Consider the following 22714-nt stretch of genomic DNA (forward strand, 5'->3'; position numbering starts at 1 on the left):
CGGAGAGCTGATGCCGAGCTTCCCCTCCCCGGTAGCACCCGCCTGCCGCAGCACGTCCCGCTGCTGGACCCGCGGGGGTCCCGGGGCGGGCACAGCCGTGCGTGGGAGGAGACTCGGCGGGGCGGGCCGGGCCGGGCCGGGCAGCGTGCGGCGGAGCGCGGCGGTGGCGACAGCAGGATGCGGGAGGCGCGGTTCAGGGACCACTTCTGGGTGAGTGGGAGCACGGCGGGACCGGGGCAGCACGGGCAGAGCCAGCCGGAGCCGGAGGGGCACAGCTGGAGGTGGAGGGATCGCTGCTCTCTGGTTAGATTTGGCTCCAAAGCCAGCGACCCTGGTCGTGGAGTGACTTTGCTGAATGCTCTGGGTAAAACACTGGCACAGGTTTCCCAGAGAAGCTGTTGGCTGCCCCTGGATCCCTGGCAGTGTTCAAGGCCAGCTTGGACAGGGCTTGGAGCAACCTGGTATTATGGGAAGGTGTCCCTGCCCGTGGCAGGGGGTGGAATGAAATGGGCTTTAAGGTCCTTTCCAACCCAAACCATTCTGGGATTCTGTGATACCCAGCAGGCACTGCCTACCATACATGTCTTGAGAGTTGAGGCTTTTCATCCTGCTCCATGCAGCCAAAATAATCCCTGCAAGTGGCTGCCGCCTTGCTGGAGGATGTCAGTGCCAGGCTGAAGGGTTGGATATCATTAATTTGCCATTGGAGAACTACTTGGAGACACCATAGCAAAAAATGTTCTTTTGATGTGGAGCTAATCCTGGGCTAGGAGCAAGTCACTTGGTGTGGTGCTGCTCCAACTGTTGAGCCATGGAGGAAAACCCACAGTTTGGGGAAGACCACAATTTATTATTTTCAGTCTGAATTAAGCTTTTATAAAAGGAGAAGTGCAGGAAACCCACATATCTGCTGTGAAGGTTCAGCTCTGTGGCTACTCGGTTCCTCTTGTGGTGGATCTTCATTCTAGGTATTGGCAACCAGGAAGTAAATTACCAAATTTGGTCTTTTGGAATTGAAACTCTTCATCTGTGAATGGTATGGGGGGCTCCCCAGATGTTGCCTGGAAGCAGCTTCCATCTTGTAGGATGTGGGAGAGAAGCACAGGCCACAGGAAGAGCTGGCACCAGGTTTGGGGCTCCTGAGTGCTGAGGAATAAGTGCAGAGGAGCAGCCTTACCCAGCATCATTAGTGAGTTAACTGGCATAGTGTTGTCAAATATGTAAATTCCACACAGGTGTCAAACCTGTTGTGGAGAATAAAGCCAACTTTCTATCTGGCAGCTGCTTCCCAGCTGTTTTTTTATGCAGAAGTTTTCCACAGTGCTCCCTTTGCTTTGCAAATATGCAGAGGGAAGGTTTTGAGGGTGGTGGCAGCACCACCTGGGCTGGGGGAATAACTATGATGCCAAAAAAGGCTGAGTAGACAGGGTTTGTTGTGCCTCAGTGGCACATTGGATTGAAAAAGAGCTTCTCACTGCAGGGCTGACTTTGGCTAGTTCTGCCTGGTTTGTTCCTCTCCAGCAGTGGTGTGGTTTTTGAAGGAGGATCTTGGAGGAGGGGGCTCAGTGGGAGAAAACACCAGGTCAGGAGCAGCTTCTAACTCTCAAGACAGGGAGGATCCGGGGTGTTGCTTGGGGCCCTCATCTCTGCTGGACCACTTTTACTGTGAACACAGCTATTTCCTGAATAAATCCCTGTTTTTTGCTGAGCCCCAAACCAGTGGTGCTGCCAAGGATTTTTCCTGGGTTTTGTCCTTTGATGGAACGTGCCTGGGGCAGGCAGCTGGGGTGGAGGTGGGATGGAACATGATGGATGTGACTCAGTGGAGAGACTGAGGCCCTTCTGCGGTCATTGGGCCCGTGGAAAAGGCAGGTACCACCCCAAGCAGCTGCCACACCATGTACTGGTGACTGTGCATCAGCTGTGGGGGCTGGGGAGGAGGGGGGAATAAGGAAGAAGAAAACCAAATCAAGATGAAGTGTGGAAGGCTGTACATCCAGCTCCCACCTGCTGCTGAGTGCTGAGAGTGGGCATGCACTTCCTCCTGCAATTTTCCTCTTAGATTGCTTTGCATAAGGCAAAAATAGGAGAAGTCTTTGCTGAAGCAAGTGATTTCTTAGAAGCATAGAGTAATTTGGGGTGGGAAGGACCTTAGAAACCATCTAGACCAACATCCTGCTATGGTCAGGGACACTTTCCATGAGACCATGTTTCTCTTTGCCCTGTCCAGCCTGGCCTGGAACACTTCCAGGGATGGTGTAGCCACAGCTTGTTACAATACCCTCAATCATAAACAATTACTTCCTTATATTTAATATTAATTTCCCATCTTTTAGTTTAAAATCATCATTCCCTGTCATATAATTACAAAGAGCTTGGTGAGGCACAGCTTTCATCTTCTGTAGATTCTTCACCTGTCAGACAAGGTGAGATCAAGAGGGCTATTGCTGCATGATTCTGGGCAGGTGGCAGATGCTGCCACACATTGTTCTTTAGTGCTGATGCTGTCTCAGCTTCAGATCTGCTGGTCCAACAAAATGCCCATGTCTTTTTTTTTTCCCCCCAAATTAACTCCTCATCCCACTCTATCTGCAGAATCCCTAAATACTGGGAAAAATGTATGTTACTCTGGTGGGAACAAATTTCTCTGTGGTTGGGACAGCCTGATGAGGAGGAGGAAACTTTGGGAATGCTCCAGGGGAGGTATGCTCCAACTGATGGGATAAAAGTCTAAAAAAATGCGCCTACTCTCAAAACCTAGGCCAGTTTTGATATTGGATCTTCCAGCTTTGAAATGTGACTTGTTGTGAGTGATGACCAAATTTCTTTGTGAGGATAGGATAGTATGGGGTGAGGGTGGTGAGGCCCTGGCAGTGCCCAGAGCAGCTGGGGCTGCCCCTGGATCCCTGCAGTGTCCAAGGCCAGGCTGGACAGGGCTTGGAGGAGCCTGGGACAGTGGAAGGTGTCCCTGCTATGGCAGGGGTGGAATTGGGATGAGGTTTGAGGTCCTTTCCAACCCAAACCATTCTTGGATTCTGTGATTGTAGGCTAAGCTGCAGCCCCCTCTTTGCTCTGTTGGGATTAGCAGGGCTGTGCTTCCAGCCACACTGTTGTACTGTTGGGAATGGCGAGAAGCACGACACAGACTCTCTTGTGAGTTGAACAGAAGAGCGAGGTTTATAACCTCAGATCTTCTTTTATAGACTGATATGTGAAAGTACAGAAAGATAGAACTCTTTCTGGTTACTAACCTAACACATTACCATCATTGGTCAGTGGTGTACACCACCTCTCAACCTTGTCTTGCAAGAAAACAAGAAACTGACACAGCACCTGCAAGGCTGTTTTCTATCTCTGAGGATTGTTTTAATTCCTCCTTATGATTTCTCAGGCTGCTTTCTCAGGTCAGACTGAGAAAGTTATGTGGCCTGCTTTTCCACAGACACCGTGCTCCCTGCTTTTGCTCATATTTAGCATCCATACCTCACATGGGGACTGATTGAGTTTTAAACCCCAGCAGTTCTGGTTCCTTCACTGGGTACTCTGTCTGCTTTTGCACTGGCTGCTGCTGGAGCTGATGGTGTGATATTCCTGATGTGCTCTATTGGGAAAACACGGGGCCACTTGGCTCTCTGCACTGACATTTGCTCACGCTCTTGGGTCTGTATGTAAGATGATGAATTTTCTTAGATTAAGAAGTTTGCTCTCTGGCACCCCTCTGCAGCTCCTGCTTACTCAGGGACTGAAGTCCAGCTATGCCTGAAGCTGAACATTTTTTGCCCTGCATGTTCTGATTCCCATGTCACACACACACACAGGCTGTGTATCCTGCCTGCCTGTGAGGGAGCTGTGCAAAAACAAAAATACCCCAAAGCTCGTGTTTGTTTGCCCTTTCCCTGCCTGTAGTGATTGCTACAAGTTGGGTGGCAAGCATGACATTTTGTTTTCATTTGTTTTTGCAATCTGCTCTTCTTCTTTCACTATGTGAGGTCTTTTCTTTCACTTTTTTTCACTTTATTTGTTCATGCCTTATTCTCCAGAAGCCTGTTCTTGCACTTATTTCCGGTAACCCATCAACACTCTTTGGTGCTGATGTAAAACCATATGGTAAAAATAAAAATGACAATAACGCTAAGAACTGCTCTAATTCTGATTCGTGGGCTAACAGTGCAGTGTTGGTCATTTTGCCTTCAATGAGGCAATGCTCTGCTCCCTGCAGTGTGTTTAGTGATGCTGCTAAAACAACCCGTGGCTGGGGGGATGCAGCCCTGGGTTCCTGGTGGTGGCCATTCCACTTCCCCTTTCCCCTGCTTGTCCTTCTCTAAACGGGGACTGGCCTGGTGGAAGTTAGCAGCAGCATTGTGAAATCCCCAGCTCATTGTTTCAAAGGAACAAGGTGGGGTTTGTGGGGAGAAGAAGTCGTTGCATCAAGGAGGAATGGTCCATTGCTTTTGATGTCTCGGGGGCGACCGGGGAAGGTGTTGGCGTAGGGGAAGGAAACTTCAAATGGAAAATGACTAGTCAAAAAGCTGATTTTTGACTAGTCTGTGTTGATCTGTGTTGTGATTTTTGGAGTATACTGGTCTTAGGTGGGTGGATTTGCCTTTTCCTCCCTGCAATGAGTTTTTTCTGTCCTGTTGTGCCCTGCTGGTAATGGGATGGGGAGGAACTGCAAGCTCTTGCAGCCTCTCCTCTCCTGCTCCCTGCAGGCACCAGCATAAGCACTTTCTTTGTCTCAGCAGCTTCTGCGGACACCGGGAGACTTTGAGTGTGCACTAACTGAGCAAGGACAGCACAGCCAGCTACAGTTACACAGTGTTTCCCACTACTAAAATAGTCACCGGCTTCTGGTGTGTTACTCTAAGCACTCAAGGCTGAGGAAACATACTGAGAGCTTGGAATAAATATAAATCTTTCAAGAGATGGTCCATGAACAAGTGCAGTGCCCCAAACCTTTCAGTTTGGGAAGGTTGAGACAGACTGCTGGAAGGCAGGAAGGCTCTGAAAGGGGATCTGGAGAGGCTGGATCTGTGGGCTAAGGCCGGAGGTGTGAGGCTCAACAAGAACAAGTGCCAAGTGCTTTTCTTGGGTCACCCAACCTCTACAGCTCCAGGCTGGGACAGAGGGGCTGGAAAGGGCCCCTTGGGAAAGGCCCTGGTGGTGCTGGTGCCAGTGGAAATGAGCCCAGGGGTGGCCAAGTGGGCGAGAGGCCAGTGGCCCCTGGGGCCCCAGGGCAGGGCCCGTCCCCTGTGCCGGCGCTGCTGAGGCACCTCCAGTGCTGGGACAGCTCTGGGCCCCTCAGCACAGGAGAGACACCGAGGGGCTGGAGCGTGTCCAGGGCAGGGAACGGAGCTGGGGAAGGGGCTGGAGCCCCAGGAGCGGCTGAGGGAGCTGGGAAAGGGGCTCAGCCTGGAGAAAAGGAGGCTCAGGGGGCCCTTGTGGCTCTGCACAACTCCCTGCCAGGAGGGGACAGCCGGGGGGGTCGGGCTGTGCTGCCAGGGAACAGGGACAGGAGGAGAGGGAATGACTTCGGGTTGTGTCAAGTGATGTTTGGATTAGATATTAGGGAAAATTTCTTCATGGCAAGGGTTATTAATCCTAGAAACAGGCTGCCCCGGGCAGTGTGGAATCTCCATCCCCAGAGGGATTTAAAAGCCGTGTGGATGTGGCACTTGGGGAGATGAGTTAATGGTGGGCTGGGCAGTGCTGGGGAGCATTTGGACTTAGTGGTCTTAGAGGGCTTTTCTAATTTAAACATTTCTATGTTTCTGTGTTTCTCTAATGCCATTTTCTTCACAGGATGTGTGTCTGCAGGGGTTTTCCATGTAAAGTGGGGTAGAAGATGGAAGCGTCAAGCTCAGCAGCTTGCTATGACTCAGACAGGATCATGACGTGCTTTCACATCCCCGGCAGAACCTTTTAACCCCTCTTTTGGCTAAAAGTATAATCAAACCCCAAAACATCACGAACAGGACACAAATCCCTTCTGGCTATTGAATCCAGGCAGCAGATTGGGAAGGGGGGCTGGGTGTCCTGCGAGCTCAGGAAACATCAGGTTTCTTTGTCACCTTGAAATCATCTGTTTGCAGTTTCCATGGGCTGTCCTGTAAAGAGCGTGTGAGCTCACTGCTCTGCCCAGCAGGAAGGAGCAGGACAGATGTGTGCTGGAAAGTGGCAGGAGAGATCTTCAAGCTCTGTTTGGGCAGGGCTTGGTGTAATTCCCCATCTTTCATACTTGCCTTGGGTTATTACGGCTTTAAATCATCTTCTCTGTGCCCATGGCTCTCTGCCTGCTGTGTTGCACTTTCTCTTCCATTGCTGTTGCCAGCGCTGCCTTTGCTGTCACAGAATCCTAGAATGGTTTGGGTTGAAAGGGATCCTCAAGACCATCCCGTTCCACCTCCTGCCATGGGCAGGGACACCTTCCACTGTCCACTTCCAAGCCCTGTCCAGCCTGGTCTTGGACACTTCCAGGGATGGGGCAGCCACAGCTGCTCTGGGTGCCCTGTGCCAGGGCCTCACGATCTTCACGGCCAAGAAATTCTTCCCAATACCCCATCTAACCCTGTCCTCTGGCAGTGGGAGGCCATTCCCATTCCCAGTCCCTCCATCCTTTGTCCCAAGTCCCTCTCCAGCTCTCCTGTGGGCACTGGGCAGGGCTCTCAGGTCTTCCTGGAGCCTTCTCCAGGATGAACTCCCCCAGTCATGCTGGTCCATTTGGCTCCTTCTGTGCCAAACCTACCCAGAAGTTTTCTGTAAAGGCTGATTTGACACCATACAACCCTGCCATCTCCATCTGGGCTGGGAGCTCCTGCCATGGAAAACTCACATGGAGGAATTTAAAAGCCGTATAAGTGTGGCACTTGGGGACATGGGTAGGAGAATGGCTTGACAATGCTAGGGAGTGTTTGGACTCCATGATCTCAGAGGGCTTGTCCAACTTAAACAATCATGTGATTCCGTGTTTCACATAACACCTTGCACCCCGAGGCCTGGTCCAGCCTTGTGTGCTTAGGAACACGCACGTGCTGGAATTAAATCCTTCTACTGTAGAAGGAAGAGTGATAAAACAGGGAGCTTAGTGTACATTATTGGTAGATACTCCCAGTTTTCCCCTGGACCCTCTACCTGGCACAGAGACCCCAAGAGTGCTGGGCAGCAGAGCAGGATGCAGGAGCCTCTGGGTGCCCCTGGCCGTGCAGTGATGGGGCTCTGCCCTCCCTCCTTCCTGGGACTGAAATGACCAGCAGTTGTGCTTTGCATCCATTTTGTTTCCTTTCAAAGTGGGGATAGGAATTCAAGTTAGGCTGTTCCTGTGTTTTGCAAATGTAATGAAGCCTGACTCCAGTGCAGTGTTTCCTTTTCACAGACCCAGTTAGTGAAGATGTGGAGCAACCTGAGAGCTGGTTGTGAATTTATCAGAATTAACCTCATTTTGGAGGGACATTTGCACTTTGTAAAGGAAATTTGGTTTCTGCTTAGATCCTGCTTTACAGTCCTGTGTTCCCATGCAAAGCTGATCTGGAGATACCTGTGGATTTTCTGCCAGTCCCACTTTACCACATCTCCCTTTCACTTCTCATTTTCTGGTCTCTGACAGTCAAGTACTTGAATAGGGAATTCCATTTAATTAAACTCTTCCTTTATCACAAACTCTTCCTTTATCGCATCAGCAACAAGCTCTTAAGAAATCCCCTCTTCTGCTGCCCATACTTTTATGCCAGATCTCTGCATACTCTCATCCTGGCTTTGAACTATTTCCTGAATCTCTCCATCCTGCCATTATCCTGTTCAGGTATCTTGATAATGTTTTGTGGCTTTTGTTTCCTATTGCTGAGCTTCATAACTGCTCCTACTATTGCTCCCTTTTCTGCAGCCATGTATAGGAATAGGGAAAGAATGAGGTAGAGTAAGTCAGCTTACATCATTGCTGCATTTTTTTTTCCTTCTTTTTCTTTTTTCCTTTTCGTTTTCCTTTTCCATTTTTTTTTTTTCTTTTTCTTCATGCATCAGTGCAACATGTTTTTAAGGAATAATTTGGAAGAAGACACTGACCCTTCAGAAGTCTATGGCAAATGTGAGTGGCATAGATGTATGTTGTCTCAGATTTCCACCATTGTTCTCATTCTGGAGTCTCTCCTACCCCTAAACCAAAAGATTTTATTTCATAAAGAGCATTTCATAACTTGCACACTTACTCCTGCTGAGCCAATGCCTCAGGAGGTGGATTGCACTGACAGGGACTCCTGTTCCTGTGTTTTCAGAGCACGGATCTGACCAGCACAGTTGGCTATGACAGCATCATTCAGCATCTGAATGATGGCAGGAAGAACTGCAAAGAGTTTGAAGACTTTCTGAAGGAAAGGTAGGAAGCTGCCTCTGACAATGGGTTGGGTTGAGCCTGGAAGTGGTGCTGTGGCACTACTTCTTCTCCTGGTATTCCCACTTTGATTTCTGCTATGTTTAACTGATGTTAAAATGCTGTCCCATGAAGTTTACCTTGCTGTTTACCTTGCAGAAGATCAGGTGAGAAGATCTTGGCCTAGGAGAGCCATGGCTTTGTCCTGTTCTTGTCTCTGTGCATTATGAGCACCCCACACATTCAGTGTTAAAAAGTGGTAAGGTTAGGTACTGCCATTATTAATCAGAGGAGATGACCTAAGCTGAAATTCTGTGGCTGCAAAAACAGCTGTGATGATCTGGCCATGTATTTTGCCTTTATGGTTCACCTGGTTAGCAATGGCTGAATATAAAGAGCATTGTAAAACACTGTACATTGAATTAATATAATTTTGGTAGTGACAACTGGAGAAAACCATCCTCTGACTGCATGACTTAGTACAGAGCATCCTGGAACAAACAAAATGGGGAAGAACAGGAGGAGAACTGCACTTAAAAGTGTCTAATGCACCTACATCTGTTCAAGCTGTAATTCCATCTTCCAGGAAAATTTGGGCCTTCCACATGAGGAGGTGGACCCTGAGAGCCAAGTCTCACTCATCTGTGACGATGCAGTGCCAAAAGCCTCCTCTACACCCTGTGCCCTCTTTGGTCTTGAAGGGAGGTGTAGGTTGCCACTGAAGTGTCTAGCCAGGAGGAAATCAGAGGCTGGACCTGGATTTGCCTCTTTGGACTTGGCCCAGGTGTCGAGCATGGCTGTTACACAGTTCCAGCTATGGAGAATGTGCCTGCTGGATGTTTTGTCTCAAACAAAGTTCCTGGGAATGTTGTTAGGTTAAAAAAAAAAAAAAAATCAATGTACTTTTTTTTTTTTTTCAATTTCCCTATTAGCTTCTGGAGCTTTTAGATTTAAGCTAAGTTAATTTAATTGCCAAACTCCAGAAATCAATTACACAGAGTGTAATTTTCATGTGTTTTAGTAGTTAAGGCATTTTAGAAAGTTATTTTTTTATCCACTAGATGTTCTAATGGCAGACTTTAGCAGTACTTGTTCCTTTCCACTGGCTACAAACAGCTAGGGCTGCCCACATGGAGGGAACTACATTTGACCAAGCAAGTCCAGGTTGTCTGTAGTGATTTCAAAGCAGCTGCAAAAAACCTGGTTGTTCTTACACTGAAACACATGGGCTGTCTTTCCCTCCTTCCTTTGTCTGAGAGGGGGAGGTACTGTGGTCTCCCAAAGGTGTTATTTATGAAACCTCACAAGATTTGGTCTCTTCTACAGGTGCTCTCCCTAAGGATTAGTGCCAGGTACAGAGAGTACTTATTGCCCCACATTGCCAGAGGGCAGGGTTAGATGGGATATTGGGAAGGAATTCTTGGCTGTGAGGGTGGTGGGACCCTCTTTGGCACAGGTTTCCCAGAGCAGCTGTGGCTGCCCCATCCTGGAAGTGTCCAAGGCCTCTTGGAGCTTGGAGCACCGTGGGGTAGTGGAAGATGTTTTTGCCCATGGCAGAGGGTAGAACTGGAGGAGCTTTCAGGTCCCTTCCAACCCAAATTAATCACTGATTTATCTCTTTGATTTTTCTCTTTCCTCAACAGAGCAATTATAGAAGAAAAATATGGCAAGGAGCTCATTAACTTGTCGAAGAAGAAGCCCTGTGGGCAGACAGAGCTGAAGTAAGTTCACAGTTGCCTTATGGGTGTCCTTGAAGCAGGGAAAGAGGAAGAAGAGAAAGGAAGCTGTGAGACAAAACAGAATGGAAATGTGATTAGGAGATGAGCTGAAATCATTCTCATGAATGAGCAGTGCCCAGTTGGGCTCTAATTTGCTTTGTTTTGGAGCCCACTGGGTTCCCTTAGCCACAGATTAACCAAAGCACTGTAGATGCTCGGGGGGGTGTGGGCTGGTGGGTCAGCAGAAAGCTGAGGATCATGAGACCTTGGGTTACCTCCAGGCAGGTTTTGTAGCCAGAGGGAACTACAGGTACTTCCTTGAATCAAACCACGCAAATCTTTAGAGCCCAGCGTGCTGTGGCCACCATGGTTTGTTACTTTTCCCAAGTGATCTTCAGTGCCTTCTGCTTCCTCCTTTGTTTCTGAGCTTTATACATGCCCTGGTCATTTACTTACAGTTTCATATTGAGGTATCACTTAAAATGTTTCAGACCTCTTTACTGTGCAATATTAAAAGGGAGAAAAGCTCCCTGCTTTTCCAACCACCGGCAAATGCACCATGTTGAAATTGTTTATCTGTTCCATGTGATGGTTTTAGGAGGTTGCCAGAAATATTTGTCATGAAACTTTGAGTTTTTAATGGCATCCAGTGTTCAGAAAGATGAAAAATAGGTATCAAACTAAGTGAACTGTGTTACACCTGCTGAGAGGGGAAAAAGCTGGAGGTACTAAGAGGGTAAATAAAAGTGCTTTGAGGTACTTTGGCCATTGCTGAGTGAGCTCTGTTTTGGAAGAGGTGCTCTGCTGATGCCTGTGGCTGACTGTGCTTTTCTACCCTCTCTATTGCCCTGCCTGTGTTTTTCAGCACCCTGAAGAGATCCCTTGATGTTTTCAAGCAACGTAAGTAATTACTGGTGTTTGCCAGGACACTTGGCAGTGCTAAAGCCTGAAGGCAAGTGCTAGGGAAGAAAATAGCAGAGAAATCTCTAAAGCTGTGCAGTGCTGAGGCCAGGCATAGGCTGTACTGCTGGCCTGGTTTATTCCAGTGTGTGGGGCTTGGGACAAAGTGAGCCAGGACATGTGTGGGACAGGAGACCCACAAGGCATCATTTTGGGATCTCTTGGGCTTTCAGCTCTGGCTGCAGCTCAGAGGTCATGTTTATGTTGTGCATAGGAAGCTGTGCACGGGGAGCTCATCTGGGGTTTGTTGGACAGGCTTGTCCTCCTCACAAACACACTGTAACTCACACCTTGAACCTGGGCACAGCACAGGAGAGACACCGAGGGGCTGGAGCATGTCCAGGGCAGGGAACGGAGCTGGGGAAGGGGCTGGAGCCCCAGGAGCGGCTGAGGGAGCTGGGAAAGGGGCTCAGCCTGGAGAAAAGGAGGCTCAGGGGGGCCTTGTGGCTCTGCACAACTCCCTGCCAGGAGGGGACAGCCGGGGGGGTCGGGCTGTGCTGCCAGGGAACAGGGACAGGAGGAGAGGGAACGGCCTCAGGCTGGGCCAGGGGAGGTTTAGATTGGATATTAGGGAAATATTTTCATGGACAGAGTTGTCCAGCCCTGGCACAGCTGCCCAGGGCAGTGTTGGAGTCCTCATCCCTGGAGGGACTTAAAGGACATGTGGATGTGTCACTTGGGGACATGGGTAAGTGGTGACCTTGGTATTTCTGGGGGAATGGTTAAACTTGAAGTTCTTAAGAGGGGTTTTCCATCCTAAATGGTTGTGTGATTCTAACTGGAGCATCTAGAGGATGGTGCTTTGGCCAGCATATGTTGTCATGTGTCACATCCTGCCATGGTACCATCAGACAGCAGCTTGAGGGTGAGCACTCGGCTATCCTGTGCTTGGTCCACCCCTTGCCCAATCCAGGTTTCTTTGCTGCCCCTGTGGACCTCCCTAACAGGGCTCTGCCTTCACCAGTGCTTACAATTCACAGCTGTGGGTTTGGAGAAGCTTTGGGCGTTGAATCAGGAGCTGCCCTTTGGCTCCACTGCCTTGGTGGACTTGCTGGGGTGGTGTTTCAGTGTGGCCACTTGCCTTCAGCAAGAGGAGCCCGAGATTGTTTTAGCCTTCATTTTTCTGTGCTCCAAGTCATTGCCTGCTGGCCTGGGGCAATGCAGTGTGCTGAAACGTGCCTAAATTTACCTGCCTGAGGGGGAGAGTTTTCTCAAACTGGGGAGCAGGTCCCAGCAGGACTGATCCTCACATTGCTGGGCACTGCTTGGAGGCTGCTTCAGACAAGCTGGAGCTTTTTCACATTTCTGAAAGGGGATGTGTGATGTCTTCTAAGTTGACTTGAGAAACAGTCTCTATAGGAATATATATATATAAAAATGTTGAATTTATTTTCTCTTTGCAGAGATAGACAATGTGGGACAAGGTCACATCCAGCTGGCACAAACCCTTCGGGAGGAAGCAAAGAAGATGGAGGACTTCAGGGAAAAGCAAAAGCTGCATCGGAAGAAGGTCAGGCACCGTGGGAAGACATGCTTTCCTGCAGGGTGTTGATCCTGCCCCAGCAAGGGGCTGATCCTGGTGCTGTCCCATGCCATGCCCCCACTGCCTGTGCTGCTGGGAAGTACTGAGCTCCTTCCTATGTGTTGTAACTGTGTTGAACTGTGTAGTAACCTCCAACTTCCTTCTTCTCACTTCCACGTCTTCTTCATGTGCTTTTTGGGGTCAGCCACAGCACTGGAATGTTTGTAAAGTATTTATTTAGCTCCATCTATTATCTCCATTGGGGAGGTCATACAGCACTTGGCTAAAATGGTCAAACCTTTTAACTTCTTCTGGCTTGAGATTCCTTTGTCTGGTAAACCAGGGAAAACTGCCAGAACCAGGGACTGGTTTGGACCTGGAAGTGGGGAGTGGGCTTCCCAGTTTTGCCAGAGTCTGTGGAGGTGATACAGTACTATATATTGCTAGGATTTAGTTTGTAGAGCTCCTTTGCATGCACAATTCAAGGCTTAGGCAGAAGCACAAAAGATGAGTTTTGTGAAGATGATTTGGGTGGTTGAAGGCCTTTAAACACATTTCATTGTGGTGTGTGGTTCTTCCTCTTCTAAGCCCCAGAGTGTGTACTGGAGCTTTGATGGTCAGTGATGTGCTGACCCCAGGTCTGTTGTCTTCACAGATAGAGCTGATAATGGAGGCGATTCACAAAAACAGGAATCTTCAGTACAAGAAGACCATGGAGGTAAAGCAAATGTGCTGCTGTTTCTTGCCATGTGGGTTAATGCTGCCCACACCAGAGCACTGGGACAGGCTTAAATGAGAGGGGTTTCCTCTTCTGCTGTGACTCTTGACACCATGTCTGTGTGAGTGCTGTGCAGGGTGTGCTCAGAAACAGTGAAGAGCACACCAAAGACATGGCCAGTGGTAACTTTGGCAGGGTTGGATACAAATGGCTTAGAAACAGAGAATTATTCAGGTTGGAAAAGATATTTGAGTCCAACCATTTGCCCAGCACTGCCAAGCACACCACTAACCCCTCTCCCCAAGTGCCACATCCATACATTTTTTGAACACTTCCATGGGTGGTGACTGCACCACTGCCCTGGGCAGCCTGCTCCAGGGCATGAAAACTATTTCTGTGAGGAAGTTTTTCTGAATATCTACTCTAAACATCCTCTGATGCAACTTGAGGCCACTTCCTCTTGTCCTGTCCCTGTTCCCTGGCGGCAGAGCCCGACTCTCCCCTGGCTGTCCGCTTCTGATGGGGAGTGGTGCAGAGCTGGAAGGTCCTCCCTGAGCCTTTGTTTCTCCAGGTTGAGCCCCCTCAGCTACTCCTCATCAGACTTGTGTTCCTCCCCATTCCCCAGGCTTTCTCTGGACATGTCCTTGGCCTTGATTGCCAGGAACTTTTCACCCCAATCCAAGAGCAGCCTGCCTTGCAAGGCTTTTCCCAAACTGCAGGGTACCTTTTGTGCCATTCCCTGCTCTGCAGGCAGCCTGTTCCCTTGCAGGCTGAGCTCTTCCCCAAGGGCTCTCCCCAAGGTGTGTCTGCATCTGGCTGTTCTGGTGTCTGTCCTAGGCCAAGCGTCTGTACGAGCAGCGCTGCCGGGACAAGGATGAGGCGGAGCAGGCTGTGCACCGCAACGCCAGCCTGGTCACACAGAAGCAGCAGGAGAAGGTATGGGAAGTGGGTGGCCACAGCCACCACATGGAGGGGAATGAAGGGGAAGGGATGTCTTTTCTGGCAGCTCCCATGCCCCATGGCTTGTCTCCCAGCTCTGGGTTTTGGGGTGAGATGGGGTGGCTGGTGATGCTCCCCAGTGGGGCTGAAGTGCCACTGGTGACGCAGCCAGCCTCTTCTCCACCTTCCTGGTCTCTCCTGTTTTTGTCAGCTGTTCCTGAAGCTGGCTCAGACGAAATCAGCACTGGAGGACACTGGTGAGTGTGGAAATGCCATGCTGGGATGGTGAGGGGAGTGTTTCCAGGGGCAAGGGGTTGTGAAGGTGTGATGTGGCTCGTGGGTGAGCTCCAGCTCTTGGGTCAGGCATGACTCCTCAGAAACACACACCCGAGATAGCAGCCGTGGGCAACTTCCCTGGAGAAGCCTGCATGGCCCCACCAAAGCCATGTCCTTCTGAGATCCCTGATCTCCCATCCTTTTCAGCCTTTCTCCCAGCCCTAGAATTATCTTCTAGTGAAGATATTTTTTAATGAATGTTAATCATGGAATCAAAGAATCATAAAATGAGTTAGGTTGGAAGGGACCTTAAAGGTCCTATCTCATTCTGACCCCACTGCCATGGGCAGACACACTTTCAGCCAAAATATGGTTTGTCTCACAGACAGGAGTTACCAGCAGAGTGTGACCACAATGGAGAAGATCCGGGAAGAGTGGCAAAACGAGCACATCAAAGCTTGCGAGGTAAATGCCCCTAAACTCTTCCACATGGCAGCGTGGTCCTCTGGGTTTGCAGTCCTGGCTGCAGGGCTTGGGGACAGTGCAGATTTGCTGTCTGTGTGTTCCCCTGGCAGTGACAGCTGACCCTGTGTGTGTCTCAAGCATGGCCTATGGATTCAAGGCCCCACTGCTTCAAGGTTTTTGCTTTTATTTAATTACTTTTTATTTTTCCACCACCTTGACGGAGTCAAGGTAGTGACATTTTTGCCAACTATCTGCTTGCATGTGTGGCATGGCTGTCATCTTGAACAGCTGTGGTCACCTCTGGATACTCAGTGACTCCAGGGCAGTATGTCCTGGAGCCTCAACACCTGGAAGACTGTTTGAAACTTTGAAAGACTTTACATGACTTTGCAGCAGAGGCTGGTGGTGGCTGGAGATGCAGGTGAAGCCATCTCCACATGCACCCTGTGCCAAAAGCCCTTCACCTTGTGTCTCACAGACCATGCAGTAGTGTGGGAACCCCTCTGAGTGTGTGTATCAGCCTGAAGCACACTGCCTCACAGGGAAGTGGTCCAGCAGGGATTTCTAGCACATGCTGGGGAATTCCAGAGTAGCAGGATGGTAGCAATTCCAGGTAGCAAGAGGGCTAAGCAGCTGCTCTGCTGCTGGCCTGTTCTGTGACTGAGGGGTAGACAGGGACTGGAAAGACAGATTTTATCCCAGATCTGCTTCAGCCTTGCGACCAGCTTTCCCATTCCCAGCTGTGCTGATCCCTTCCAAGTCAGGTCTTTTCAGGCTGCTATTCTACTTTTCCCTTTTGAACTGGAATTTGCTGTCTGTTTTGTGTGATGTGGGTGTCTCTGTGCTGGTGTGCCTTTGGAGTCTTCTCTGGAAGCCTCTAGGATGGGGACAGAGTTTAGTGGTGGCTTGGCAGTGCTGGGTTCCTGGCTGGTCTCGATGTTCTTAAACAGCTTTTCCAACCCTGACAATTCTGTGGTGGGGAGTGGAAAGCAGCAGTTTCACTTTTGCAGATGGGTGATGTGGAAGTTTTCCTCTCCCTGTGTTGCAAAGGTCATAAGTGGTAACAAGTGTTCATGGAAATGTGTAAAAGGATGTGAAATTGAGGAGTACTAGACAGCAGATTTCAAAAGGGTTTAAACCTGCTTGGAGAAGGACTGGGTAGGAAGGAGCAAGAAGACCAACCAGCCAGTATACCTCTGATTTCATAGATCCCCAGTGCTTTTGTTTTTTTCATTGCTCCATACCTGGAACATGGAAATGTTAAAAAAAACACGTACATTTGGCAGTTGGGGAAATGTGTTAGTAGTGACCTCGGCAGTGCAGGAGTAATGGTGGGATTTGAGGATCTTAGAAGGCATTTCCAACCTAAATGATTCTTTGATTCAAGGGTACCTGTGAAAGGGAAGTGGACTGGAACCACAGGCAAACAGGGAACCTGTACTGCTTTTAGGAAGCTGTTTGGTTTCCCCAGAGGTAGAAATGTGCTGGGTGGTCCCCTCCACATTAGGCTTGCAGATTTTCCAAGCTTAGTACTCAACTTTTAATTACCTGGTTGCAGAGAGGGATTATCTCTCCTCTGAACAAGCCAGAGAACTCACGGCTTCCTTGTTTCCTGCAGAAGACCAACACCAACTCCTTCTGGCAGTTAGCTTTGTTTTGGCATGTGGGGGTAAGAAGCAATTAGGACAAAAGAGATTTGCCCTCATTTTAAAGATGTTATGGACAGTTTTGTCTGTGTTTTTTCAGTTCTTTGAGACTCAAGAGTGCGAGCGGATCAACTATTTCCGTAATGCCCTCTGGCTCCACGTCAACCAGCTCTCCCTGGGATGTGTCCAGAATGATGAGGTACCTCGACTTAAAATACTCATTTTTCTGCACAGAAAGCAAAGCCTAATTTGTTTTCCCAGGCACTAAGCTGTGTTACATCCAATTTGGGCTGTGGCTCTTGATTGCATGAGTGGGCAAGCAGAAGGACTGGCCAAAACTCTGGCAAATGCATTTTCCTCTGGGATTCCCACATTTTTTGAGGGTGGAGATGCCCTGACACAGATTTCCCAGAGAAAATGTGGTTGCCTCATCCCTGGAAATGTCCAAGGCCAGGCTGGACCGGGTGTCCCTGCCCATGGCAGGGTCTGGAATGGGATGGGCTTTAAAGTTCCTTTCCAACCCAAACTATTCTGGGATTCCGTGATTCCCCTGACACTGAAGCTTGTGTGAGTGAGTACTGGGCTTTCACCCTGTGTGTGGTAAACAATTGGGAAAAAGCCTTGGGTTTTTTTTGACCTGATATAAACAAATGCACTTTATTTCCCTTTTGCAGAAATATGAGGAAATCCGCAAGAGTTTAGAAATGTGCAGCATTGAGAAGGATGTTGATTTTTTCGTAAATTTACGCAAAACTGGAAGTTTGGCTCCAGGTAAGAATCTCAGAATTAGTAGAATCTCAGAAAGTGCCATCTGCTCTGTACTCCTCAAGGAGCTGGCTGCCCTGGTCAGCATCATTTTGTGTGCAGAAAACACTCATTTTGCATTTCATTCGTTGCCATGCAGCAGCACTAGTCTCTGCCACTCTTGACAGCCCCTGGAGATCATAGTCCCATTTTTCAGTTTTCTGATCAGGAATTTTCTCAGGGAGGAGGAACACTTAGCTGAATGTTGGTATAGCAAGTATTTTATGGCTGTAAGAGGCTTGTACTTTACTACTGTCAACTTTCCTAGCTCCTGTTGTTTATGAAAACTACTATAATGCCCAGAGAAATGTGACTCCTGCTGCGAGAAGTCCAGCTCCTGTGCCTATATCAAGGTAAGGTGTGTAACATGTGCAACTGCAATTGTTACTGCAGATGATGCTCCCTCCCCCAAAACAGGCATATTTTGTTCCTTTCAGTCTATTAGAAGCTTAACTTAAGGATATTAGAGGAAAATATTTACTTGCATGGTACTTGGTGTGATCTATCTGTCTGAGGAGGGTTAAAAGCATTTGTGGGTGGAGAGAGGAACTGCAGAGCTGAATTCACTCTTGTGGGACAGAAGCTGGGCAGGGAGGACATGGTGGAGGGTTTTTCTGTTGGGGGAAGATGATGACTGGGGCCAAGACTCATGCTAAGCATGAATTGTCACTTTGGCTGCCACACTCAGAGAGGAGTTATGTCTAATTACAGCTTCCTGATGCCTCACTCTGGCCAAAGGCATGTACAAAGACATGCCCTGAGGCTCACTCGTGAATTTTTCCCCGAGTCAGTGCTTTCTGGTTATTTTTTTCCTCTCCTCCACTGTGTCAGGTTCCTGTGTTTGCCAAGTGGGCTGTGGGTGGGTGAGCCCATCATGATTTGCCTCGTCAGGTCTCCATAAAGGCCGGGCTGGCCAAACCTCTTGCCCTCCCAGCAGCTCTGGTGGGGCAGCTGTGGGGTGCAGAACCAGGGCAAAAGGAGTTCCTTAGCCATGCAGATCCTCAACTCTGTGTTTCCTTCTGTGCAGGAGGGGACCCTTGCCCACCCCGACCAGTGCACCAGGTGAGTTACTGCTTCGTGTGCTTTCTGGCCCCCCAGGGGAAATCTCACTTCAGCCCTTGCCCAAAGTCCCTTTCCAGCTCCCTTGGACCCCCTTTAGGCACTGGCAAGGGGTCTCCTTGGAGCCTTCTCTTCTCCAAGTGAAACCCCCAGCTCTCCCAGCCTGGCTTGAGCCTCATTCACTCTTGCATCCCATCCCTTTAATGTGGTTGGCCAGTGTGTGGTGTTTCTGCTCTGTTTAAAATCACATAATGAGCACTTCACATGGGTAACCTGAGGGGATTTTTTGTACTTTGTGTTTCAGGGGAGCCTGATTATGCCACAGTTGATGGCTACAGCTTGGTACATTTCTAACAATCACAGTAAGTACCCATTTTTGATGGACAAATGAGGCTTAAAAGAAAGAGGGGGAAGAATTTTTTACCTGGGCAGATAGTAATATGACAAGGGGAAATGGTTTATACTAAAAGAGGGTAGATTTAGATCAGCTAGAAGGGAGAAATTCTTCCCTGTGAGGGTGGGCAGGCCCTGGCACAGGCTGCCCAGAAAAGGTGTGACTGTCCCTGGAAGTGTCCCAGGCTAGATTGGATGGGCTTGGAGAAATCTGGGATAGTGGAAGGTGTCCCTGCCCATGGCAGTGGGGTTGGAATTAGATGGTTCTGATGGTTCATTCCAACCCAAACAATTCTGGGATTCTATAAGAAAGGATTTAATATGAGATGAAGCTACACATCAGGGACAGTGGAGAAAGGTCATTGGTTAAGGAATGACATTTGAGGTGGCTGACTGGAAGTGATGCTTCTGTCAGCCCTCCCATTGCTTGTCTCAGCTGTAGCTGTGGTTTAGACACTGATGGTCCTGTTCTCCAGGTTTTCCAAGAGGCAGAAGACACTGTTGGTCTGACCAGCATGGCAGAGATGATGTTTTCAGTTACTCCCAGACATATAGAGCTGAAGTGCTTCTGCTTTTCAAGAGAATATTTGAGGACTCCAACAATTATTTGTACATTCAGAAAGTGCTTACTAAAAATCTATGCCTCTGATCAGCAAACTCCTTGGATGGATCTTCACACTCAGAGTAAGAAAAGGACCAGACACAGGGGTGATCTGTGTTGGAAGTTTTCAATTTGAAGTTCTTCTAAAGTGTAGCCATCTAGAAAGTCTGGAGCCTCCCATTCTGTAGGTAACTAAGAAGTTTTATGTGCTGAGAGGAGCACTGCACGATGCTTTGGTCATGCTGGCTTGTGTTCAGGGTATGTGCATCCCTCTCAGATCTCAGGTTTTGCCTGTTCCTAAGGGCTTTTGCCTGTTCCTAAAGTCTTTCATTAGTGGGGATTAAACTTGTCCTTTGGGTCAAATTTACTCATGTCTCTCAGAAATCTTACTTAGAGGAGCACCAGCAGTAGCACTGCGTATCTGGCTTAGCTGTAGCTGTGCTCCAGGCTTAAATGCTGACACTGGAAGCTGATTTGCATCTACCCAGGGAGGGGCTGTGCCACATCCAACCTGCTGGGAGGTCCCAGGAAGGATCTGAAGGAATTTATTCCTCTCTTTCAACCACCTCTCCATTGAGGGTCTTGTGAGCTCTTAGGTTTGTCAGGTCCCTGGCAAGCTCTGGATACCAGGCTGGATGGGGCTTGGAACAACCTGGTCTAGTGGAAGGTGTCCCTGCCCATGGCAGGGAGTTAGAACTGATGCCTTTTTGGGACCACCTAAAACCGAGGCCCCACAAAATTAAAGGGAATAAAAATAACTTGTATTTATTGAAGAGCCTTCAGGTACACTTGGGGCATACAAACCTCCCACCATGGGCTACACCCCAAAAATACACAATGGGTCATGGGTTTTCATATTTTTTAAATTTGGTCCATTTGCATATTGGGGGTTAATCTACCAATTACACCTTCAAGTAATGAAGTAATTTACCCCAAGTTTGTTGCCCCCAACTTTTGTTTACATTTCTCAGGCCCTGAGGCAGTAAGGCTGATTCCCATTTTCCCATGATTCCCAGGGCAGAGAGGAATTATCTGACCAAAATGGGAAAGCAGCAGCTAACACTCTGTATGGAGTTTAGAGTTATACACTAAAGAATTGCAGGATTACAAATATATGAAAAATAAAAAGGGTAAAATCCTAAGGCATCAGAACTAGGTGGTCTTTAAGGTCCCTCCCAACCCAAACCATCCTGGGATTCTCTGATTCTATGATTTAATTAACTTCTGTGATTCTCTAAACTTTGGATTTGTTCTGACTATGCACCACTGGAAACAAACTTATCTACTGCTGGAGCATGAAACTAGTTTTCTGACCGCATCTCCTGAAAGTTCCTTCCCTTGTTGTTACCACATCCATAGATATGATTATGGCTTTGATTGAGAAGCTTATGTGCCTCAGGGCTGCTGGTCTGTCTGATGTCCCTGTGTGCAGTGCTGCTTGACTGCTCCTCGCTGCCTTATGACACTGGATACAGGGACACAGGACATGGGGATAAACACACAATTTACCTGTCTAAACCTGGTGCCAGGTCACTAACCTGGAGCAACAGGATTTGCTGTTTTTATGTTTTTCAAGTTGAATCTGCATGGCTTCAGCATGTGCCTCAGCCCACCAGTCCTTGGCGTTTTTACTGGATTTATTTGTGTGGGGAAGATGACACTGAGCTCTGACATCTGCCCTGCTGCCTCACAGTGAGCTGTGCAGAGTGCACATGCCAAGGAATCAGCTATCCTATTTATTTCTGAAAGACCAAGGATACAAATACTCTTCTGAAGGAGCCTGCTGTAGTTCTTAGTTCTATAAATATATATTTTAAAAAATTAGTTTTGAGTCTTGTGTTCTGGATATGTGTTCTTTTTTTAAAGTTGTCATGTTCACTTTCTGTTGGGGATGGGTTTGGGGTCCATGCAAAGCATCTTAGTCTCTCCTGGATGGAAACCTATAAGATCACATCCTCTCTCTGCCTTTATTTCAGTCCTTGCTCAATACCAATGCAGTAGTGGGAGAAAACACCCCAAAAGACAATGGGAGGAGAAGTGCTTATGATTAGCCATGAGCTGCAGACCATGCAGGGCTGTTTCCCCTGGAAGAGTATCTGCTCTGTGAAAACTTGTATGGTTTCTTTTTTGTGATTTTTTCCACTGACTGAGCACAATAGTTGCTTTTCTGGATGTAGAGGTCCCCAGTGAGGCTAAACCTTGACTTGCACGTTTACTAAAAGCACAGAAGTAATCCCAAAACTGGGGTGATGGGGAAGGTTTCCCCCTACACCCATGTACAGCTTACCTTTCCCATAGATACTACAAATTCCAGGTTACACTAGCAACATAAAGACTTCTCAAGCCCTAAGCACAAGGTCCTAAGGAGAGAGCAGTGCCTGTTTAAGGCAGTTAACTGGACTGTGATGTGTTCTGCAAAGTGCCACTGAGCTCTGGGGGGGCACTGGGAGAAGTCACTCCTGCTCCCCGTGGGGACTGGGCCCTGCTTCAGCTGCAGCTCCCTGGGGATGTCTGGCTGCCAGGAGAGGGCTCTGAGGGACTGCAGTTCCTGCTCCGGGGCTGAGCCAGCATTCCTGCTGTGCTGGAGGTGTCTCAGGCCCTGGGGCAGACACAAGTGACCTCACACTCCCATCCTCACTAGTGGGGGCTTGGCTTCTCATCCACATTCCCTGTAGCAGGAGCTTGGGCTGGCCCTATGGACAGTCTGTGAGTCCCTGCAGCAGGCTCTGGTTCACTACGGACTATCTGCGAGTCCCTCTGGACAGTCTGTGTGTCCCTGTGGAGGGTCTCTTTGTCCCTATGGATGGTCTGTATGTCCCTGTGGATGATCTCTGGGTCCCTAGAGTGGACCCTGGTCATCTGTGGAGTGTCTGTCAGTCCCTATAGACAACCTGTGGGTCCCTGTGGCAGACCTCGCTCATCTAGGGATGGTCTGTGGAGTCCCCACAGACAGTCTGTGTGTCCGTGGGCACTCTGTGACTCCCTATGGCATGTCTGTCTGTCCCTATGGCGTGTCTGTGTGACCCCATGCGGTCCCTGTCTGTCCCAGTACAGTCCCTGCGTCCCTCCGGTCCACCCCCGCTCCCTCAGACCCTCGCCCCGCCCCCACCCCAGCCGCCCCCTGTGATTGGCCGGCCACAAGGGGGCGGGTTTCACCGCCCATCTCTCACAGTGATTGGGCGGTCCCGCGGAGGCGTGTCTCACCGCTCATCTCTCTCTGTGATTGGTGGGTGCGGCGGGGGCGTGTCCCGCCA

At 49.0% G+C, this 22714-nt stretch overlaps 1 protein-coding gene across 3 annotated transcripts; it reads left to right on the forward strand.

Annotated features, from left to right (window-relative positions):
• Positions 1-103: 103 nt before the first annotated feature.
• Positions 104-21284, forward strand: PSTPIP2 (proline-serine-threonine phosphatase interacting protein 2). Of its 3 annotated transcripts, XR_001525530.2 has the most exons (16): positions 104-210; positions 8265-8365; positions 10003-10080; positions 10943-10977; positions 12441-12547; positions 13215-13277; positions 14115-14213; positions 14428-14473; positions 14878-14957; positions 16704-16802; positions 17278-17374; positions 17676-17760; positions 18435-18469; positions 18771-18828; positions 19336-19543; positions 21037-21284. XR_001525530.2 is itself a non-coding variant. In XM_015653578.2 (15 exons), exons 1-14 carry the CDS (start codon positions 178-180, stop codon positions 18818-18820), a joined length of 1008 nt encoding a protein of 335 aa, XP_015509064.1. In that variant the 5' UTR covers positions 104-177; the 3' UTR covers positions 18821-18828; positions 19336-21284. The 3 variants fall into 3 exon arrangements, 2 of the variants coding, with proteins under 2 accessions (XP_015509064.1, XP_015509065.1); XM_015653578.2 differs by having other exon boundaries at positions 19336-21284; XM_015653579.3 differs by lacking the exon at positions 104-210 and adding an exon at positions 6636-8077 and having other exon boundaries at positions 19336-21284.
• Positions 21285-22714: the final 1430 nt, after the last annotated feature.

Source organism: Parus major, chromosome Z (genome assembly GCF_001522545.3).
Source record: "Parus major isolate Abel chromosome Z, Parus_major1.1, whole genome shotgun sequence".
NCBI classification, from domain to species: Eukaryota; Metazoa; Chordata; class Aves; order Passeriformes; family Paridae; genus Parus; species Parus major.